Genomic DNA, 22,776 nt, shown 5'->3' with positions numbered 1-22,776 from the left:
TATTTTTTTCATGTATTTAGTATATTATAGATGGAGAAGAACAATATTTTGGAATTTCTCGATCCGAAAAGTTACGATTTTGAACTAGCTATCTTGGTTTTTATTTATGATTATATTTTTCAAGAAAAAACTTTGTAACAAAATTAGAATTAACTTTTCACATCAAAAAAATATAAAAAATTCAAAGATATCAAGTCTTATTCACTAAAGGAAAGGGCCCAACATATATCGTTGCTCTCCGGCATATCTTATTGGGCCAATATTCAATGTGGGCTATTAAAAAGAATATAATGATGTGGTGAAGTCGTGAAGACTCTCTTTTTTTTTTTTCTTTTTCTTTTCAAATCAATTAATTAATTAATTAAATTATTTATTTAATAATTAGTTATGAAAATCAAAAGAAAGAGGATAAACTTGGACGTCAGTGTCTAGCATGTTGGTTGAAACTTGACATGACAATTAACGCACATGAAATAAAAACTCAATTTTAAAACATCCCACGCTCTATTGGCCCACCTTAATTAATTCTCTTTTAACTTTCCTAATCTTCTTAGTATATTTATATAATAAATATTAAATACATGAAAATTTTATTATTTGCAATATTAATTTTGTTGGTAAAATTGCGGCATCAGCATTAATATTGCGACTGTTGTTCAGGCCGATTTTGTAAAATCTACAACCGATAAATCTACGGTTTAAAATTATTCATCGGGTGAAAAATCTCGTAAGCCTAACCCAAACCCCGAAGAGCTAAGACCGCAGGAAACGTGGAAACGGATTATATTTTTAGATTTTCTTTTTTTCTTTTTCATGAACCATGAAATATGGGGTGCAGTTTCACACATTTAATATAAAATTTTATAGCAACAATTGCTAGTGGGGGCTTTATAATTTAATATTAGCAAAAAAACCCCATGATAATATTACAACATACCAAAATCTCCGCAAACAGCGACAAAATTCAATTTTCATGCAAGAAATTAGTTACCTTTTTTCCCCACCCTCTTAATTTGCTTAAATGCTTATGTACAAATGAAAGGATACGAACAGGGCCGAAGAATTAAGGAAAAACATAAAAATAAATATTTTAAAACCCTAGTGAATAATATTACCAAGGATCAAGAAAACGAATTTTACTCGCCGTGAATTAACGGTTCGGACGGCGTTTCGCAAATGCTCTCTAAGTGGGGTCTCCACACTCCGACGCGGCCTCGCCGCCGATCCCTCTGCGACGAAACCTTCTCCGATAAAAGCTCGCTCAAATAACGATCGGAGAGGAGGTTCGTCACGGCGGCGGCGGCGGAGTCGTCGTCATTTCCGCCGGTCTTCGCCGCCGCTGCAGTACTTCTGTAACTGTTCCTATCCGTTTCCTTCTTTTTCCTCTTGGCTGACAATCTGGATCGGGTTTTCTCCGGCGGCGGCGGCGGTGGCAGGGGCATGAGGAAGTAGATCTTGCCGCGCTGGAGTTCTGCATCCGGAGGAACGACGACGATCTTGGGGCACATACCTTCGCCGGCCGGAGAAGATGGCTTCTTCAAAACGTGCCTGGGGTGAAGTTTCATGATTTGTTCTGCGGTGACGGCGCCGCTGATTTCCTCAACCCGGCCGTTGGCATGCACTATTCGGATCACGTCGAGTGACCCGCACGGAAGAATGCAAGAAATGCAGCATCTGATACTGTTTTTCATGCCTTGGAATAATTTTTTTTCTTTCTTCTTTCTAGAGAGAGAAATATATAAAGTGAAAATTGAAGGAAATGTCAAATGAGGATATATATATATATATATATATATATATATATATATATATATATATATATATATATATATATTAAATATAAAAATAAAAGTTTATTTCTCTTTTCTTTTGAATTATTTAATTTGGAGACTGCCAGTGGGTATCAATCACCTCATTTTATTATTATTTATTATATTTTGTTTTTAATTTTTTAGTTTTCCCTCGACCTTTACTTTTTGGGATTTATTTATTTTATTTTAGTTCATCAGTCTCTTGAAATTAATTAAATTAATAATAATATATATAGTTGCCATGATTTAATAATTGCAGCTCATGTTGTTGCACTTTAATTTGGCTTTAGGGGGTCCATATATTATTAATTTATGACATTATTCCCATATCTCCTTCCTCACCCTTCACTTATGATACCAGTTCAATAATTTGGGTTGGGTCTGTGACTGTGAGAGGTTATTAGAGGCTTATGGGAGACACGTGTCTACCCATGATTGGTACTACCAATGAGTACACGTGTCTGAACTAGGGCACGACACTTGTTTTTTCTTCTAATTTATTTTCTTAATACATAGTATAGTCTCATTTAATTTGGGGATGTTTTGAGAGGATTTGGTTATCTTTATCTTTCAAAATCCCCAAGCAAGATCATGTGGATTGTGGCTTTCAATATTGGAAAGTGAGGCATGATAGACTTCTTTTAATCAATTATATTAATTAGTGGATTTATATATATATATATATGTGTGTGTGTGTTGGTTGGCTATATAAAAAAATATGGGGGACCCCATATTAATATATATAATTGAATGGTTGAGATGAATGTGTAGATATAAAAAAATATGTTAATTAAATAAATTAGTGGGCAACATGTGAAGGATATGGTGAAGAGGGTCCATGCATGCATATTATAGACTATAGAGAGAGAGCTATCTAGGGCCGCTATCTTGCCTAAACCCTAAATCATTAAACCTAATTAATAACTAACTACATGTGTTGATTACTAATAATTAGTTAAAACATACATATTTTATGAGTATATATATATGTGTGTGTACGTAGCTAGCTATTCCACACTAATTAATATCCACTTACATAAGATCACTAGGCAATTTCAGAGATCATGGGCTGTCGTCTGATATATAGCTTCAATTATTATGAGAGAGAGAGAGAGAGAGAGAGAGAGAGAGATTTAATTTTAGTGACAATAATTCCTCCTCGTCACATCTTCCAGCTCTGAAAAATTATTTCAGTCATAGCTTGTTTTCTTTTCAGAAAAAATCTATCTGATCAAAATTTCAGTCTGGTTATATATATATATATATATATATATATATATATATATTGGATCTGACGTTCCTACGAATAATAAATGAAAAGGAAATTAATTAACTAAACTAATTACCTAAAAGAAATAAAATGCATGCATTTCGAGCAAATAATACTTTGAACGTATTCCTCTTGAAGATTAAATATAATATTTCACCGGGAATGGAACCTTCTTGAGACAATTTTTTTGGTATTTAATTTGGAAGCAGCACATTGAAATCAGGTTTACTATCAGATCGATATATGCATTGGCACGATAATTAATGAATTTTTGTCTCAATATTGCACGTGGTGCGTTGTGATTTCTCATGATAATTAATGACCTGTATGCACGTTTAAACAGTGCAGTTTAATGAGAATCGAGCAACGAGATCTTGCGTACGTAAGTACCCAGGTTAATTAACATAATTTCTTTCTCATATAATAACATTTTTTTATCGACAATCATAGAAAAATAAAACGAAGATGAACAACACTCCGATCCATCGCCGTTATTCGTGGTTCGGATCAGTGTTTTCAATTGCTTTTACAAGTGTTTTCAGATGAATTGTGTCTCTCTAATGCCTACGTGTGCGTTTATGTACTCCTCGGCTCGACTCAATCACCAGCACTTCCAGTAACCGTTTTCTAGATGCATAATGGATCATAGTTGTTGTAGCAACTTTTCTGCCAGCTCAGCTTCCTTCCACGTGCTTCTAACTTCCTTGATCACTTAAACCTTCAATTTGAACCAATTATACATCAATATTATATATAGCAATGATACTTATATAACTATATAGAAATTTGTTGTTTTGCGTTTGATCCCTCAAGAGAAATTAACCCCCTTGCTACCTAATTAGTCTCTCCCCAACCTATGATACATACAATACATACATGCAATTAATTAGACTGGTCCACACAATTCTTTGTCATGACTCATGAACCACGCCTAATTAGTGTGCCCAATCTAATTTATATAGTGTGACTAGTCTTTCACGTGATCCAATTGCAGAATTGCTACACCAAATATCCTTAAGTAGTTTGTCATTTTCCTTTTTACAATATTCGACCAAATTTCAAATTCCAAATTAAACAAAGTATAGGATTGAATATAACCAATTTATTTGATCTAGTTCGTCAAAACTTCGAATCTTATATTTTCATTCGATAATTTATGAAGTTCGATCTCGAATTGTGTTCGGGTCAATTGAAATTTGATTCAATTGCTTATCAAACTAAACTCAAATATCAATTTCGTGTAGATTGAATGTCCATGTTTGTTTAGTAATATGGGCCTCGTTAGGTGAAGCCCAAATTCATAATAGTTTACATTAAAGATGAAATATAGTTCTCTAGCCCAAGTTCATACTCAGATATTAAGCCCAATTGCAGATCAAGGCCCGGCCCGACTCTCGCAATAACGCTTTTAAACAATTAAAATGCTGCACTTTTTTAACTATTGTTTTCAGTTCGAACTGGAGGAAACTGGAGAGAAATGAAACGCAGAAGAATCATTTTCGTCGTGTCGATTAGTTGACTGCAGACTCCTCCTCCGCTCACACCTCCCGAGATAATCCGATCCCCACCACCACAAAAATCCCGCCACCACCGCCGCCGTCGCGATATGCCAGTCTACAAGACCCCCTTCAACGGCTACTCCGTCAAATTCAGCCCGTTCTACGAGAACCAGCTGGCGGTCGCCACCGCCCAGAACTTCGGCATACTCGGCAACGGCCGCCTCCACGTCCTCCAGCTGGGCCCCACCGTGACGGAGCGCGCCTCTTTCGACACCGCCGACGGCGTCTACGATCTGTGCTGGTCGGAATCCCACGACTCGCTCATCGTCGCAGCAATCGCCGACGGATCGCTCAAGATCTACGACCTGTCCTTGCCGCCGGCCGCCAACCCCATCCGATCGCTCCACGAGCACGCGCGCGAGTGCCACGGCGTCGACTTCAACACCGTCCGAAAGGACTCGTTTCTGAGCGCGTCGTGGGACGACACGGTCAAATTGTGGACCGTCGACCGGCCGGCGAGCGTGAGGACTTTCAAGGAGCACGCTTACTGCGTGTACTCCGCCGCCTGGAACCCTAGGCACGCCGATGTCTTCGCCTCCGCTTCCGGCGACTGCACCGCCCGCATTTGGGACGTGCGCGAACCAGGTTTGCTACTCTAACCGACTGTGATTAGGTCAATTTTTGAACTGTTGGTGTTGGATGAATTTTAATTAGGCTTATAAAAAACAACAGGTTCTACAATGATTCTACCTGCACACGAATTCGAAATCCTGTCGTGCGACTGGAACAAATACGACGACTGCATAATCGCCACCGCATCGGTCGATAAATCAATCAAAGTATGGGACGTGAGGAATTACAGAGTGCCGGTGGCTGTGCTGAACGGGCATGGCTATGCGGTGAGGAAGGTGAAGTTCTCCCCCCACAGAGGCAGTGTGATTGCTTCGTGCTCGTACGATATGACAGTGTGCTTGTGGGATTACATGGTGGAAGATGCACTCATCACAAGGTACGATCACCACACGGAGTTTGCAGTCGGCGTTGATATGAGTGTGCTTGTTGAAGGTCTTTTGGCCAGCACTGGATGGGATGAACTCGTTTATGTCTGGCAACACGGTACAGACCCGAGGGCGGTCTGATTCAACGAGTTGACTCGGACGAGTTCGAAGCTTTTCTTCGTGTTATGGTTTTGTTTGTATAAAAAACGGAGTAGAGGATTTTTATTATTAGAGATCTTAATCATTGTACGATCAAATACGATGACGGTCAACACCAATCCCAGAAGCTCGAATCCGAATAAAGTTTTTTGGTGGGAAAAGTCCACTCATTACATTCCATTGGAATAAGTGGTTTTAGCAAGTTCTTTTTCAATCTTCAATTGTTTGAAAGTATTCAATGGAAAGTAGAAAATGTGATCGTTTCGGAATCATTGATAAACGAGTTTTTCATTGCATTACTACACAAAAACCTGCGAACATTTTCTAATTCTTGATTCGTCAAATATTACGATTCACAGGGGGTACCATGTAACGAGTTTTTTTCGATAACAAGAAAGAAGCATTATTATCATCATCAGCACAAAGAGGACTCGCATTCTTGAAGGCGTGAAAGAACCTCCTGACAGTTGGGTCTTTCATCTGCTTCTTTCCAGCAATCTTGCAAAAAGAACGAAAATCAATGACCATTCTCAAATGGAATAATAACAGCAACTTAATCTTCTTTAAATCATACATATATATATTACCTGCTATTAGCTTGCTCAGAGGACAATCAGGGATTTCTAGCCTCTGCCCATCATTGCCAACAGCATAAACCACCTGTTATATAAAATAAAATAAAAAAGAAAAAAAGAAAAACCGAATTTAGAGATCTTATTGCCTAATGGATTTTTCTATTATCAAGATTTGAGGCTTACTTGTACAGATGGAATGCCTTCCCATGGTCTGTTAAGTGTGCAGAGCTCCCACATTATAACCCCAAGGCTAAAAATGTCACATTTTTCCGTGAAGGGCTCGTTGCGAATAAGTTCAGGAGCCATCCATTCAGGTGTTCCAGCGGAAGAAGAATCTTTGATGGGCCTGGTTGTGAGTACCCTCGAAAGCCCAAAGTCGCATATCTTCACAGTCCAATGCTTGTTGACTAGGCAATTTGCACTCTTCAGATCACGGTGCACGATTTTCATGCGATGGATAGTCGTTAGCCCCCTATATATATATATTATAGTTCAGCACCAAGAAAGGGTCAACATTTAACCATGCTACCATTTTTCTTTATTTCCGTTAATTTGATGTCACAAAAGTTATAAATTTAGAATGCACCTGCATATGTCACTAAGCATTTTGAGTCTCCGTTGCCAGCTAAGCTTCTTCTTCAGCCCACTTGCATGGATTAAGTAATACAGTGATCCCATCTCCATGTATTCGGTAACTAGGGAGAGCCGAGGAGGCTTTGTACAAGCCCCAAGGAACAGTATAACTGTATGAAATATTCGGTTAGTGCTTCAGCCACCACCATATAATTTGACAACTGGAACAAAATAAAAATAAAAATAAAAAAAATAGAAAGATTACCATTTGGGTGGCGAATGCGGCTGCAGAAGAGAAAATAAATGGTTAGTTAATCAATTTTCTCTAGCCAAGAACGAGTGTTGAGCTGAATTTTCTTCACAATCGAAACGAATACACCGAAGAAACCAACTAATATTACCTCAAGATAGATATTTCATTGCAAAAATCTTCGATATTCTCAACAGTCAAATCTTGTTCTAGAAAAACTTTGATCGCAACCTCTAACCCGTTCCAGGAGCCACGGAAAACTTCACCGAAAAATCCTAATGCACAAGAAAGAAGAAAAGATCGTCTTCGACAAAGATGGGAGGTAAATAGCATCTCTCATTTTGAGAGCATAAACTTTATTTTCAGATTGCATACCAAAAATAAATTTTGTGATTAGAAAATTATATGACTAAGCAAATGAATGTGAATTGAAGTACAGATTATTGACTTAATAAATACAGAGGTACTATGGTTGATACAGAAGTGCAAAATCGGCAAGGAAAAAACAATCGGTACTACTTTTTTATGGGTTTATACTGGTAAAAGTATCCTACTTGGCAGAATTTCCCTATTTGAAACCAAAATCTGTTCAAACCACTTCTAATAAATTAATTAAATAGGAATCGCCGATGACAACCAAAATGAATTCCACAAAAAAAATAATAAAATAAAATAAAATCCAGCAATCAACCCAAGAACAACATACCAATTCCTACACGAGTTCCGATGGTTAGTTCGGAGAAATCGATGTTCCATTCTTGAAAGGGTAACAAAGGCTTGTTTAAGATCTTCGATGATTCAAGCACTTTATTAAATGTCGACATCATATCAGGACTCACAAATATCTCCTTTGCATCACTCCTCACAGAAGCTTGATTACCGGAATGTTGAGGAGAAGAAGGCAACGACATGGCTTTGTGAGAATTAATTTGTTTCAGAGGAAAATGATTATATGTCAAGGCTTTTTGACCATATATTCCATCATGACCATCTTGGCTGAATCTTGACACCTGGAAAAGAATAGTATATAATTACAAGGAACCCACCTAACGATAGAGAAATTCTGGAAGAGTATCAGACACGTATATTCATGCAAAAAGCAACAAATCTGTTATCGGCAAAACTGACTCTCGGTTTTATCGAAAAAAAGAAAAAGTAAATGCAGGCTTGTTAAAAGCAATGGAGCTATTATTAAGGCAAAAACGTTGATAGCATGACAATTAATGTTGTGAAGCGATTTTGGAAAACCATATTTGTAACATTTCAGCGTGAAAATAAAATTTTGAAACACTGGGATTGTTAGTGGAAAAGGAAATGGTTCATAAAAGAAAATCTTCCAAGTGAAGATCAATTTTAGTAACTAAACATATAAGCAAAACTTACAGCTTGCAGAGAAATTGCATTAAGTTACCAGTCCACCAGAAATTGGATTGATTGTAATTAATTGCCGTAAAGAAAAAAAAAAGCAAAGAGAAGAGCATACACTTTCTCGAAGATCTGAACTGTTATTGTTTTCACTTGTGGAACAACTTAGAGTCGAATTTACTCGTTCCTCTTGATAATGATTTCTCTTGAGAGTCTCACTCAATTCTCGAACGGCCCTAGATTTAATTTCAGAACCAAGTTAACTTATTTTGTGCAATAAAATACAGGTTTAGCAGACCAGGAGGTACAAGACATGTCTGCAACAATGCTAATGCGATTTCTGATACAAAAATGAAATATATTGGCATAAAAAAGGCAAATTGAAGTCATTAAAAAGCATGAAAATCTGAAAGCATCAACTTTCGATCAGTGCATTCCAGGATATAATATAGATATTCAGGCACTTTAAGTATGATGCATTTCTAGCCCAAGAGGCCTCCAACCAGAATTCACAAAGAGAAAACAGATCACATGGGCTGCTTCAAAGTTATCAGACTTGTGAAAATTTAAAAATAAAAATAAAAAAGAAAATCACCATGAAAATGAAGAATGAAGTTTAGGTAACAAATAGAAAATTTTAACCACCTTACGGTATCATCGCCAATCTCCGGAATCATGCTAATACAGCGCCTTCTTCTCCTACGAGCTTCTATAGGAGATGCACCAGCAGACCTGTAAATATGAATTTTGAGATGTTTATTGATGGAAAAGATAAAGGTTCTAATGATTAAAGATCTCGAACTACAACATATATATTACAAAATAATGTTATTGCCAAGCCATATTCAAAACAATGGAAATTGATAGAAAAAATAAGAAGTTGAAGACCTTGATGCGTTAACATCATTTTCGTACTCTCGGAACGAATGCCTGTGACCTCCAAGCAAAGATCTCCCATGTCCACGAAAAAAAGGATGCTCGGGACTGGAGAAAAGATGAAAGAATTTTAAAAAAAGGAAAAAAAAACTGAGATAGTAATAACCCTAGAGGTATAAACAGAACAAATAAAAACATTTCAAAAACCTTGAACTCGCTGTCCTTTGTTCAGCAATGACTTTTTTCCGGCTGCGCCGCCAAAATGAATTTGCCAAATTTGGTTCACTGTGAGATAACCTGAACATGAACAGTATTTTAGTAACCTTGCCGAAAATTTATGGATTTAAAGGCAGGAAAAACAACACTGTTACATAGACAACACATCTTTTCCTTTTGCAAATTTTAAATGTGTATGCAAATAAATGAACCACAACACTCCAGCCAAAAAAACGAATATACTATACTAGTAGCAGAGGCTTCCAAAAAAGAAATAAATGTTAACCAGAAGAAAAGGTTAGAAATAAATGAAATGTCATTTCAAAAACACGTACTGATATGGCTCCAGGAAATAGGTTATTACCCTTCGACTTCTGTTCTGTCTGAAAGGCCACATAGAGGACTGTTTGGTTCAATGGGTGAATCATACGAGTCATTTTCTGCAGAATCACTTTCACCGGCAGAGAGATGACATAGAAAGACTGCCTTAGCCGAACATGGTAATAACTTTCCAGGATTACGTGCAAGATCGACCAAAAGTTCTACAGAGTTCAAAACTACTATGACAGATATATGCTTATATGTATCCGTTCGCTCCATTACTCCTTCTCTAGGTAACCCCTGAAAACAGAAGGATGAAAAGGCAAATAAGAAAAGCAAAAGGCAAAACATGTGACATTTCTGTGGAAATTGAATAATAATGGCACCTTACCACCATAAGCATACTTTCGAGGCCAACAGTATCAGCAAGAACTTTGAATAAGATAGCTCTCGAATGGCAAGAGCCGTGTTTTATGTGGCCCAGCATATGAATACCTTGATTATCTAGTGCATGAGAGACTTCTTCAAGTGCACCTTTAACATGATCAGGTTCCAACTTCGGTCTTTTGAAAAAATCACAGACCTAAGCAAATGTGGCAATTAGTGATGAACTCAGGAAAATGTACACACAAGCACACACATAAAAACGAGATAGGAATATATACGAACCAGTCCAGCTATCTTCTTGATCATGGCAGCAGGATTAGAATTCAATCCCTTCACCAAAGTGATAGTAAGCTGCTTTAACATGGAAAGCTTCTTATCTTTACGTGTATCAACAAGAATAACGTTGGGCCTGAGCCCCTCCACATCCAAAGCATGAAGCTCGTCTAAAGAGGGTATAGTATCAAAAAGTTCCTTAAATCTTCTTTCCTACAAAAAACGAAGCATTATACAGAAGTAACGATACATTTGGCAGCAGTAATGATGCTTTAATGTCACTTACTGGGCTGACAAAATAGAAACCATCAGGAATTGGTTCAGCTAGTTTTCCAGTGTCCCACAAAGTTTGTGACGCAATTTGAAATGCTAGACTAGTCCCAAATTCATGTTGACCTTTTGGTCCTTTAGAGCTTGAGCTTTCATCTGAAGATACGAGAGCAATTGACCGCAGTTTATCGATAAGACCTGATGGCCACCATTGGGTATTATGATCTGGTGCTTCCACCAGCCTACTAACGTCCTTTGTCTCCTCCATATCTTGTCAAACTCAAAACGCAGTATCATGTTCGGTAACTTGTAACATGCATAAGAGTCATAGCCAAAGCAAGCTCTGCTCCCAGAAAGGTTCATAAACAGGTTTACCTACAATCTATATGTAGCACATAATCTGCAATTCAATAGCGAAACTTGTTAGAAACAATCAGCAGAAAATGTGACGAAAAAAAAGGGAGCGTAATTTCTAAAAGAATATTCATCAGAATTTCAACTGACGAAGATACACAAGACGACAAGATATTCTTCTAAAACAAGAAGTCCTTGCGATAATCAAGCATGCTCCGCACACCTCTCAAAATTTAGATTTGCGGTTGGCCCTTGTAAGAGAAGGAATCATTCGAGAAACAATGCAAATAAACGCTTCGGTCTCTCCAAACTCAAAACCAAAGAAATGAAATAAACAATAAACAAATGTCTAATCTACTGCATTTCTTGATCAAGTACAACGTCCAGTGGAGAACAAGGAAAGTCGCTAAAGAGGGGGAAAAATTCCCATTCTTAAGAAGAAGTCAAGAACCAAAAATTTACATGAACTCAACTCAATATGAAGAAGACTTCCACCTTGATTTTGCTATAAGAAACCAGTCAACTAACAAAAAAAATACAACACACAGCAGGTCAGCAAAAAAGGAAACAATTAACACCATGATAATGTAGTGTTACCACAATAAACTCTATCACTGCAATTCAATTCCAATCGTCGATCAACAAAGTCATTAATCAAATTAAATATGCAACACAAACGCTAGAGAATGCAGCAATCCCGTCATTCTTCTCAATAAATCAGCAAACAAAAAAAAAAATCAAGTGTTCTAAAATTTAAAGTGTTGCAAATTGTAATCGTCGCCGATTTAATTCCAACAGCCCAATCAAGGATAACTTCATTATCCATCATTCCACGAAATGCGAAGAAATAAAAAGTCAAAATAGCACCTCTTCAACGAATCCGATAGCCAAAAAAAAAAAAAAAAAACAATCAAGCGTGAAGCATTTATTTAGGCATTGGCATTCTAAAAACAAAATTTGAAAGAATTAAAGAAGAAGAAGCGTAGTAGGGCGAAATAGAATTACCAGAAGATCGGAGGTGGGAAATCTTAGAATTGTTGTTGGAGGGATGACATCTGAATCTGAGAGTGTGGCATTTAACTCTCTACTTGTACGTTTGTCATTCAAAGTACAAAATTAACAAAGAGTTTTTTTTTTTAAGTATCGCATAATAATAGCCATTAGCCACTGTATATTTATATTAACGTCAACGCTTTTGGAACACACCCCCACTCCGATATTTTCTAATTTCCATTTTTAGTCCTTTTCTTTTATTTTATTCGATTAACTGATGAGCAAATAAACTCTGATTTTTTAAAAAGGGAAAATTGTACTTTTGGTCCTATATGTTGGTCTCTTTGGTGTTTTAGCCCTATAAATTGTCTTATTTCAATTTTACATGCAATAATTAGCAAAATTAGTATTTTTAGTCCTATTTCACTCGTACCCAACAAACTCGCAAAAATTTATTTATGTTGACACTTAAATTTATAGATGTCGTCTCATATAATTAAAGTTCTACCAATGGTAGATTAGAAGTCGACTTTAACAATTTTCAAGATGCGTTCATGAAAGTAAAATGCGTCAAGTTTATTTGTCGTATCGTAAAATTAAAAATCATGCAAAATATGATTAAAAATACTATATTTGCAAAATTATTGTAGGTTAGCCAGAAACATTACAAGTTAGAGGACTAAATTTCTAAATAAGCCAACGTATAGGACCAAAACTACAATTTTCCTATTTTTTAAAGTGATTTTATGTAATCAAAATCAATTTTTAATAAAATTAACTGATAAGCAAATAAACTTTGATTTTGAGCATTTATTAATAAATTGCCTCGATTGCCCTTAAAATTGCGACTTAAAGTTAGAAAACAGGTTATTTGAATAAAAGTGAAATCAATAATTATTTTACAATGCACAAAAAAAAACTGAAATGCTATTCATAGAACATATTTTACCAGATTGTAGTGCGACTTTATTTTATTTGTAATTTTCAAAGAAAAAAACCGCAATTCTCTCAAAAACCCTTTTCCAACTATATTTCTTGCATGAACATTTCGTATTCCCTAACACAAAATGGATGAAGGCATTTCGTGTGAAGAAGCACGAAATAGTATTTTTTTACGATATACGAAACCACAATTTTGTGTTTTTTATGCATTTCGTGTTGTATTGCACAAAATGGAACACTGCATTTCGTGCAATACAACACGAAATGCATAAAAAATGTCAAAATTCGATAAAAAAAAAATACGTTCGTTATCTCGAAATCGAATTAGGTTTGTTTCGTATTGATAATTATTGTGTTCTAATTGATATTATCGGAAAACTTTGACGATTTGGAAAGTTTAAGATTTCGGAGGTTGAGAGAATTTGGAAAAAAGTTAAAGGATTTATTGACAAATGAATTATTTTGCACTGTAACTGGAAAAAATTGCACTATGAATAGTAAACCCCGAAAAAAAATTCAATAGAAAAAGAAAATCATAATTTATTACCAAAATCGTATCCGTCTCTTCAATGGAACATCGAGTTGGGTCAGAGGTACAATGCTGTTAGACACTCCTCGTGATCTTCACGTGATCATATAAACAACATCTGAATTTCACACCCCAACATATTGATTTTGCAGTTCATTTTGCTAAAAAACGAAATTCAGACTATATTTTATTTCTTTCATTTTAATTATTTGAACTAAAATAAGTATATAACTTGGCGGCAAGCGTATCTCCATAGGCTCGCATTCTCATGGCTCACAGCCTCACACCATTAATTATATATATATATATATATATATATATATATATATATATATATATATATATATATATATATATATATATATATATAAAAGACTACTAAATTACACAGAAAAATCAACTTAAATAATAAAGGCACCTTCCCATATGCTTTTAAATTACACCTTAAAGTAACTTATTTTAAGAAAAACAGAAAACAAAAACTCATTCTGTAAGCACCCTAAAAGAACTTATAAGTTCAACATCTTATAAGCACTTTTTAACTGTTTATAAGCTTAGCAAAAAACACAGTTAGTATATAATATAATCCTATTTTAGTACATTCCAAGATTGAGTTTTGAAGAGTAATAAATATGTGATTTCTGATTTTGGTATCATTTGTGATTCGGTGGCCCTACACGTAAAAAGTATGTGTAATACACATAGTCCAAATTTTGAAACAAAGTATTATCCCAATTTTCCACAATTTGCAGAAAAATCCAAATTGAGAGTTATAAGGTACTCATTCCGAGCCCCTGAATGCAATTCCTGAAAATACATGTTAATTGGGTCACTTTTATAAGTCGGTTCACTTTGGACTGTTTAGTTTCACTTCAATACCATGGGCTTCATTACTACCAAGTACCAAGGCCCAAATCGTAAATTTCACATTCATTATCGCTTAGTATATACATCCTAAAAATATATATATATATATATAATATTAAAATTATAGCTTAAAGCAATATTTACGGACAATAAAATTAGATTATGGTACAAGAGAAAAACGAAATAATATTTTTCCGTACCTACCGTAAAAAAATGATTAGGGTAAATAAGGGCAGAATCCATACTGTTTTAAGTAATTACAACGATCCCCTCAACTATTAATCATTTTACACGTCCACCCTTATGGGTCCAAATTCAACAAAATCTTCTAGATTTCGTATAATATTCTCTAGTTTGTATTCGTTTGTGCAAAAATGTAGTCTCTAATGCACCACAATTTGATAATTACAAGCCAAAAGACACATCTATGATCATTTTGTTTCAAAATGTGGAGCTGAAATGGGATAAAACTGGTACAAACTAGAGTATATTGCGCACAATTAATCTAAAAGATTCACTAAATACCGTAATAATGGATGTGTAAGAATATTTATACTTGAAGGGGGTGATTGTAATTATCCAAACAAGATAGGTTTTTTCGTAATTTGATCTTCCCAAATATATTTCATATGTCGGTTCCTTTATTTAAAGAAAAAGAATAAATAAATAAATAGGGGACAAATATGGGCAAATTACGGTCGCCCCCTGATGTATCGTTAAATTACGAAGAAAACCCTCTTGTTTGTGTAATTACAGTCACCCTCTTTTTTTAAAATAATTTTACATAAACTTTATGTAATTCGGTTATTTATCGAAGCAACTCGTAATATTCAGTTCGGTAAACGGTATGAAATGTTAACATACCGAAATTTCGGTTCGATTTTACCGATTTAACATCCCTAAATTTATCTCTACAGAGGTTTTTTCGTGTAAAAGATAATACATAATTAAGGAATGACAGTAATATAATTATCCAAAAACGAAACTCAGGGGTCGGCCGTAATTTAGCCGGACCAATATTTGTGATCGAGCTCGTGAGCAGTGATTTAGATTTATGAAATAAAATGACCCAAAAAAAAACTAATGCCAATTTGCAGAAGAATCCAAATTTCATGGATCACTATTTATAAATTAAATCCGATAATTAAAATAAAAAGGCAAATTAACACAAGAGAATCAACCCTACGATGACGGAGACAATGATATCTCTTCACCATACACACAATCCCAAACCGAATCAGTGCTCTTCATCCATGGTCAAAACGGTCAACGCACCGCTCCCTCTAGTCTGGTCCATACTGCGTCGTTTCGACCACCCCGAGGCGTACAAGTATTTCGTCAGGGATTGCACCATGCTGGTGGGCAGCGGCGGCGTTGGGAGCGTGAGGGAGGTGGCACTCGTTTCCGGTTTGCCCGGGAGGCTGAGCCGGGAGAGATTGGACCGGTCCGACGACGATATGCATGTCATCATTTACACCATGATTGAAGGGGACCAGCGGCTGGATAACTATCAGTCCACAACCACCGTGCACGAGGACCACATGGGCGGCGGCGGCGGAGGAACGGTGGTTATCGAGTCGTACGTGGTGGATGTGCCGGAGGGGAATAGTGAAGAAGAGACGCGCCTTTTTGTTGATACTGTTTTAGGGTTTAATCTCACCTCTTTAGCTAATCTTACTGAGAAGTTGGCTGCTGATGCTGCCAAGGGTACTTAATTAGTTAATTAAGTTCTTGATTAGTATAATGTTATTGCTTTTTAGTGTTTTTCTTTTTTCCTTCTTTATCTTATTTTTTTTCCATACGGAAAACAAAATGTAGTTTAAACTAGGGGTGTGAACGAGCTCGAGTACTGTTTGTACTCGATCGAGTTGACGAGTTGAAATTTATTCTGACTTGAACTCGAACTCGATTGCATGAGATTAATAAAATAATTAATAAATAAATAAGAAGCTTGTGAGTCGGCTCGCGAACTGTCCAACAACTATAATTGGGCTCGAATTCGAGTTTGAACCTGCCTTCACGAGCCGCCGCCGACTTAATTAACTCGTTTTCTGCTCCAGGGTCCTTTTTTTTTTCCTTTTTTTTTTTGTTTATTAGAAAGAAAAAAAATGTATACATATAAACGTAGTTTGGAATCAAGTGGATTCACTTGTTACGAAGTGATTAACTCAAAATAAAAAGTCGTCAAAATCTATTTTAAACGTCAATAACTTCGGCTGCTATATCCCGAAGCAGTGCAACTGGTAATTACTCCAATAAGTATGACACACGTGGCATCCACGTGTAAGTAGTAACTGGTAATATACACCGCCACGTCATTTAAACAAGCACGATTAATTAATATTTGTCGTATTCTCTGTATTTTATTGTGGTTGAAAATTCAAATTCAAATTATAATTATAATTAGTTCCAAGTTCCAACATAGCATTTTTAGATTTATTATCAGCCCACTTGGGCCTATTGAAATTTATATATGATCAGATGCATGTATGTCGTAATTCGTAGAAAATAAACCAGACGGCGGCGAAAATGGAGACTCCGCTCCACAACCCTGCGCTCACCGGCGGGCAGTGCGGCTCAAAAGTGAGTCAGATGATACACGCGCCGCTCCCTGTGATCTGGTCCATGGTAAGGCAATTCGACAACCCACAAGCCTACAAACAGTTCATAAGGAGCTGCCACCTCATCTCCGGCTACGGCGGCGCCGGCAGCGTTAGGGAGCTGAGGGTCGTCTCCGGCTTGCCGGGCGAGACCAGCACCGAGAGGCTTGACCGGCTCGACGATGATCTGCACGTCATGGTGTTCAGTATCGTCGGCGGCGATCACAAGCTCGTGAATTACCAGTCCACCACTAGTTTGCACGAAGAAGACGACGGCGGCGTGGGGACGGTGGTGGTGGAATCTTATGTGGTGGATATTCCGGCGGACAGCTGTAGGGAGGATACTTGCTTGTTTGCTGATATGATAATCGGATGCAATCTTAAATCACTGGCGAAGATCGCTGAGAAAATGGCGTGCTGTGTATAATTAATTTCACAAAGTAATACTTTTCTTTGACGGTTTTCCATTTATTTTATTTTATTTTTTATTTTATTTTTATTTTATCTGTTTTCCGCCGCGCGTGTGGGTTGGTTTTTTTCTTTCAGGACTTTTTCACTTGTAATGGAAATTATAATTTTCATAGATATACGTTTATTTGTTTTTATTATCCAAAGAATTATTAATTTCTTCCTATCTAATTTTGTGCAAATTATATAATATATATATACAGAAGTATTCGTGGCCCAGATTTCTTGAATTGTTTAATTGCTCACCCTAATTTAATTTTGGGCTGTTAAGCCTGTGATAATGAATCACGTTAAATGGGCCATAAGAGGGCCCAAAATTGATCTTATCAGTTATCATCCAAATTTTAGAACAATAATATATATATATATATATATATATATAAAATAAGGCCTCATTTGTTGGTAATATTAGCATGATTAATCAAATAATGGAATTTTGTTTGATGTTAGGTATTCCAATAACTTGTTGGTTCAATTTGCAAATATTATATTATCTTGTTTTTAAAGACATATTTTTTCATTGAATCTTCGAACATCCAATAATACTATTGAATTTTATTAGATTACTTAATTTTTTCTTGACTGATTTTATATTGACAGTGAAACGAGACCTAAATAAACAGAGCTCTCGAGAGTTTATTACAACATTAAATTGAAGGGGTGAAATAGTGGTGCAGTTAGACTTAGTCATAGTTGTTGACTAAAACGAGCTTTAATCAAGGGGTTCTTTTATATACGAAGTCAAGTTTGATTTGATATGTATGGAAAATGAAAATATGTATTATTAATTATTATCAAATGGCATTTTGTATATTGTTTGCTAATAAAAATATATATATAATAGAGAATATAAATTATGGTTTGTTTTTCATTAACTTTAATTATGCAATCATAACACACTACAAATGTTCCGTAGATTTTGGGTTAATGAAATCTTGAATACGACATAATTGTCAGTATCTTGTGGAATAACACATGAATACTGTGTCAGTGTGGGCCCCATCATAATATTTTTCCGCAAGCATTAAAATTAAAAATAAAGAATAATAAAATTAATTATCTTGATTGATAGTCATTAGTCAACAATGGCAGACAAGTAAAAGTCTTCTTCGGCTATATGTTTCATGGACACTCAAAATCTCACATGAAGGTACAAAATTACTCTATTCTCCTTTCTTTAGATTATTAGAACATACTTTATTTTAGGCATTAAGGTAAAATAATAATAGATAACAAAAAAGACAAACAAGACACTTTCTCCTTTCTTTTTCTTTTTTTTTCCCCCTCTTTTTTTCATTTTTTGACCAAAAAATATGTTTTATGTGTGTATGGGGAATTTAATTTCCAAACAAATTGTTCAAAATTTAATATTCATTGAAATGGTCATAAAAATAAAAGAGATTCAATTTAATCGAACGAGAATCAGGGTAACGACAGATATACATTTTCACAATTAACCGATGTGCGACGATATTAAATTTACATAGGTGAAACTAAAAGTGAAATTCTTAATAATATCAATATGGGACAATGTATTTTACTTTCTTCATGGGCCTTTTTAGAAGATTTTGAAATATAATGGTCTTTTAAATTGGACTTTTCATTACATGTGCGTCGATTTACCAAATAAATATATATTTTTCTAATCCATCCACTAATATTCAATGCACATAACTATAAATATTTTTCCTTAAAAGCAGCCAATTATTTTCTAACCAATTTCACATATTAGAGCGGCCAATTTAATGCATTTACACAGTAAAATCTTTTAGGAAAAAAAAAAAAGAATAATTAAATAAAAAAAGAAATCCACTCATGTAAAATTTGACAAAAAACCGAAAGGAGGAGTGGGTGAGCCCAAGTTTGGTCCCATTAAATAAGAAAACCAAAAATAATGGGCGCGAATTAAAGTCGGTTGGGTTCCTTTTTTTTATAACTGTCGTTATAATCCAACGGTATGTCCCGTGACATTTGTTTCTTCCGACAAAACAAAAAACCTAACAATTGGGGGGCGGAGATTAAAAAAAAAAACCTAATTATTAAAATCAAGAATCGGCCCCCTTCACTTCACTTACTTTTTATTATTTATTTTAATTTTTTTGGAATAATTGCCCCCACCACGTTACGATAATCCACACAAATACATTCAGTCAGCAATCAGCGCCACTCCTACACTAATTACTCATCGCCTAAAAAGCACAAGCAAACCCCCACTCCTCTCTCTCACATCACTTTCTCTCTCTACATTTCTCTTTCTCTCTCTTTTTTTCTCCTCTTCTTTAGCCACAATTCGCGGGAAGAGCTCCGAATCCCAGTAGTCCACTGCATTACTCTTTCTTTCTTTATTTCTCAGGTATCCTACGAACCAAATGCCTGATTAATTTTCTTTATTCTGTGTTTTCTTCAGCTGTTTATGATCTTGTTTTGTGTTTAATTTACAATTTACTACCTAATTAATTGTGGGAATATTGCTGCTAATTAGTTTCTGGGAATCTGTAATTATTATCTAAATGCTGTGTGTTTCTTGGTCCTAATTGTTTTTTCAAGAAAATCAAGAAGGCAGATTTTATTTCCTTTTCTGCATAGATTTTCTTGAATCTGGGAACAGGCATTCTTGATTTTTCTTGGTTGATGAATACAGGTAGGAAAAGTAAATGCTTTTATCTACTAATTTTTAAGAGTCTTGATTGCCTTAACAGAAAAACAAAAATTGAATTTTTATTGCACTTAATTCCTAGGTTTATTTGTGTGTGTTTTTATTTAAAAGTTGTTGTTGTTGTTGGTTATGTAGTAACAGACTGTCCAATGGAGAGAAGGCAGCAACAACTAGATTTAAACGCACCGCTCTTGTCGGCAAGACGATATTCATCGCCCTCGTGCTCTGCCGAGCTAGTCAAATGGAAGGTTCTAGAGAAGCCGCCACCGCCTGCAAGACAACAATCTCTTCCATCGAAAACTTCCGATTGGGAATACGAGGATGTCTGCAAACCAGCTGCCGTCCCTTTTCACTGGGAACAAATCCCGGGCAGACCCAAAAACGAAGCCGAAAGCCAACCGCAAACTCCGCAAGAACCTTCCATTACGCCTAGGCTGCCACCTCGTTTATCGGGCCCCACCAGGTTCGCCTCCGGTGAACGATCCAACGATCAGGGCAACATCTACCGGGCCCAAGTGGAAGCGTTTTCGTTCGCCGATCATGCCACTCTTATCGAGAAACTAAACGACAGTTTGAAATGCAAAGACGAATCTGAATCCGAGAGCCAAGAGGAACAAGATGAAGATGCCGCATATTCGGATGCACTCGACACACTTTCGGTGACGGGATCTTGGTCTTGGAATTACAGCGTCAGTGGAATCAGCGGCTGTAATAGCATTTCCGGGCCGAAACCTTCCGGAAACTTCTGCATTGATACGAATACGAGGGATTTCATGATGAATAGGTTCTTGCCAGCTGCTAAGGCAGCTGTTTTGGAGACACCGAAGAAGCAGCAGAAAGTGCTTGTCGAGCAGCCGAAGAAGCCGTTGTTTAGAAAGGCGGTTTCTGGTGAAATAAAGCCTTCGCCAAAGCAATATTACAACGAGTATGTAGATTACGTGGAGAGCGACGACGAAATTCCGAATTTTAAGAGTAATACTCCCGTTAAAAAAACGGGGAAAGCTTGGGGAATTATCCCCCGTTTTTGCGTCAAGAATTCTATGTGCCTACTGAATCCACTCCCGGGTATGAAATCGAAATCCCGTGCACCAACACCTCCGAAGACTCTTGAAGTCAAAAGATTGACTAGAAATGCACATAGTGGACCCCTCGACAAGGTACGATTTTTTAGTATATATAATTATGTATCGTTTTTTTTTAATTAATTGTTGACGTATTGAAAACCTATGTAGAATGCTTGCCATGTACCTCAACAGAGGAGATTTCACTCGGGATTGTTGTCGCGCGATCTGCCGAGAATGGAGAATAAGATGAGTAACGATTTGAATAATAAATCGGGGGCGTCTCAATTGAGAAGCATATCTCCTTACAGAAATGAGTCTCCGAAATCTCCGTTTAGAGAAGGGGTTGGATTTCTCGGTGTACCTAAAGGAGTGGAGGATTTCAATGCCAATAAAATCGCTTCGTCTCGTAAATTGTTCAAGGCATTGCATGATGTGTCTAGGAATCAGACGAGCGAGAAAACGGGGGAAGTAGTGGAGAAGAAGGTGTACGTAGAATCTGTAAATAGAAAAGATCAAGAAACCCCTGCATTGGACGAAGGGAAGAAACGAAATCCGAATGTCGAGTTGAATCGAAGCGTTGAAAAAGAAGAAGAGGAGAAATTGGAGTTAGATCCTCTTCTGAAGCCATCTTCGCCGTTGGCCCCACCGTTACCGAAATCGCCTTCGGAATCTTGGCTCTGGCGAACGCTGCCTTCGATTTCGTTGGGGAATCCGTTTGCTCATTCGAGAAGAAACTTTCATCTTCAGTCGAAGAAGCAGGGCCAGAAATTAGCTGATGCGAAATGGGAGACGATTGTTAAAACTACTAACATAAGGCACGATCATGTTCGTTATTCGCAGGTCGGTTTTTTTTTTTTTTTCTGATCTTTGCTAAAATTATTTTTCTCGTATTTTTTGTTCTGATCTTTATTGTTTTGTGATTCAAAATTTGGCAGGAGCTTGTACCGCACGTAACCCACCGACAAAGCAAATCGTAGTTAACGATAACTGATGATCTATTCTTTTGCAAGAAAATACAGCTTCACTAATTTTACGGGGTTTTTTTGGTTTTCGATTCCGGAGGAAATATGATACAAATTGATGATATTTTGAACGTCAAAGATACAGTTTTTATTTTGTTTTTGGTGTTGTAATTAGAGTGAACTCTGGCATTTTTTTGGAGTTTTAAAGATATGTATGAATGATTACAGAAGATGCTATATGAATGGAAGTTGCTTGAATGAATTGTTCGTTCTTGATGCTTAGGTGGTGTTTGCAAAAGCTTATTTAAAAACAAAAGTTAGTGATTGTGAGTTAAGTTGGGATTAAGCGATTATTTCTAAAAGTTAGGAGTGTTTGCAATTTGGTTTGCAAATGCTTTTTGAAAGTGATTATGCGGTTTTTTTGCTCATAATCTGTTTTTAGGTGTTTGCAAAATCAATTTTTGTTTTTGCTTCTCTTAAAATAATCTGTTTTAAGCT

At 36.2% G+C, this 22,776-nt stretch overlaps 6 protein-coding genes across 8 annotated transcripts; 4 read left to right on the top strand and 2 right to left on the bottom strand.

The window, feature by feature from the left end:
* Positions 1–838: 838 nt before the first annotated feature.
* On the bottom strand, positions 839–1,770 carry LOC105968873 (phosphatidylinositol 4-phosphate 5-kinase MSS4-like protein). Its single transcript, XM_012993559.2, has one exon. The coding sequence runs from the start codon at positions 1,689–1,691 to the stop codon at positions 1,137–1,139; it is 555 nt and encodes a 184-aa protein (XP_012849013.2). The 5' UTR covers positions 1,692–1,770; the 3' UTR covers positions 839–1,136.
* A 2,297-nt stretch (positions 1,771–4,067) lies between these two features.
* On the top strand, positions 4,068–5,926 carry PEX7 (peroxin 7). Its single transcript, XM_012993411.2, has 2 exons — positions 4,068–5,225; positions 5,313–5,926. Exons 1-2 carry the CDS (start codon positions 4,688–4,690, stop codon positions 5,717–5,719), a joined length of 945 nt encoding a protein of 314 aa, XP_012848865.1. The 5' UTR covers positions 4,068–4,687; the 3' UTR covers positions 5,720–5,926.
* An 83-nt stretch (positions 5,927–6,009) lies between these two features.
* On the bottom strand, positions 6,010–12,449 carry LOC105968749 (putative serine/threonine-protein kinase SIS8). Its single transcript, XM_012993410.2, has 16 exons — positions 12,203–12,449; positions 10,860–11,243; positions 10,583–10,786; positions 10,305–10,496; positions 9,957–10,213; positions 9,584–9,673; positions 9,389–9,484; positions 9,146–9,232; positions 8,619–8,736; positions 7,842–8,145; positions 7,287–7,410; positions 7,151–7,170; positions 6,899–7,055; positions 6,496–6,784; positions 6,325–6,397; positions 6,010–6,235 (listed from the first exon to the last, which is right to left on the bottom strand). Exons 2-16 carry the CDS (start codon positions 11,109–11,111, stop codon positions 6,153–6,155), a joined length of 2,346 nt encoding a protein of 781 aa, XP_012848864.2. The 5' UTR covers positions 11,112–11,243; positions 12,203–12,449; the 3' UTR covers positions 6,010–6,152.
* A 3,259-nt stretch (positions 12,450–15,708) lies between these two features.
* LOC105968591 (abscisic acid receptor PYL12) lies at positions 15,709–16,243 on the top strand. Its single transcript, XM_012993221.2, has one exon. The coding sequence runs from the start codon at positions 15,716–15,718 to the stop codon at positions 16,241–16,243; it is 528 nt and encodes a 175-aa protein (XP_012848675.2). The 5' UTR covers positions 15,709–15,715.
* A 698-nt stretch (positions 16,244–16,941) lies between these two features.
* Positions 16,942–17,713, top strand: LOC105968574 (abscisic acid receptor PYL12). Its single transcript, XM_012993203.2, has one exon. It carries the CDS (start codon positions 17,058–17,060, stop codon positions 17,553–17,555), a length of 498 nt encoding a protein of 165 aa, XP_012848657.2. The 5' UTR covers positions 16,942–17,057; the 3' UTR covers positions 17,556–17,713.
* Positions 17,714–19,706: 1,993 nt separating this feature from the next.
* Positions 19,707–22,540, top strand: LOC105968957 (uncharacterized). 3 transcript variants are annotated; one of them, XM_012993671.2, is made up of 4 exons: positions 19,707–19,949; positions 20,394–21,409; positions 21,485–22,156; positions 22,252–22,540. In XM_012993671.2, the coding sequence occupies exons 2-4, from the start codon at positions 20,402–20,404 to the stop codon at positions 22,291–22,293; spliced, it is 1,722 nt and encodes a 573-aa protein (XP_012849125.1). In that variant the 5' UTR covers positions 19,707–19,949; positions 20,394–20,401; the 3' UTR covers positions 22,294–22,540. The 3 variants fall into 3 exon arrangements, with proteins under 3 accessions (XP_012849125.1, XP_012849124.1, XP_088667791.1); XM_012993670.2 differs by having other exon boundaries at positions 19,716–19,949; positions 20,388–21,409; XM_088811665.1 differs by having other exon boundaries at positions 19,948–20,237.
* Positions 22,541–22,776: the final 236 nt, after the last annotated feature.

The sequence above is a fragment of the Erythranthe guttata genome, chromosome 13 (assembly GCF_056151865.1).
Source record: "Erythranthe guttata isolate IM_541 chromosome 13, IM_541, whole genome shotgun sequence".
Lineage (NCBI taxonomy): Eukaryota > Viridiplantae > Streptophyta > Magnoliopsida > Lamiales > Phrymaceae > Erythranthe > Erythranthe guttata.
Note: the sequence above shows the minus strand (reverse complement) of the source record. Positions and strands in the feature narration are given on the sequence as shown.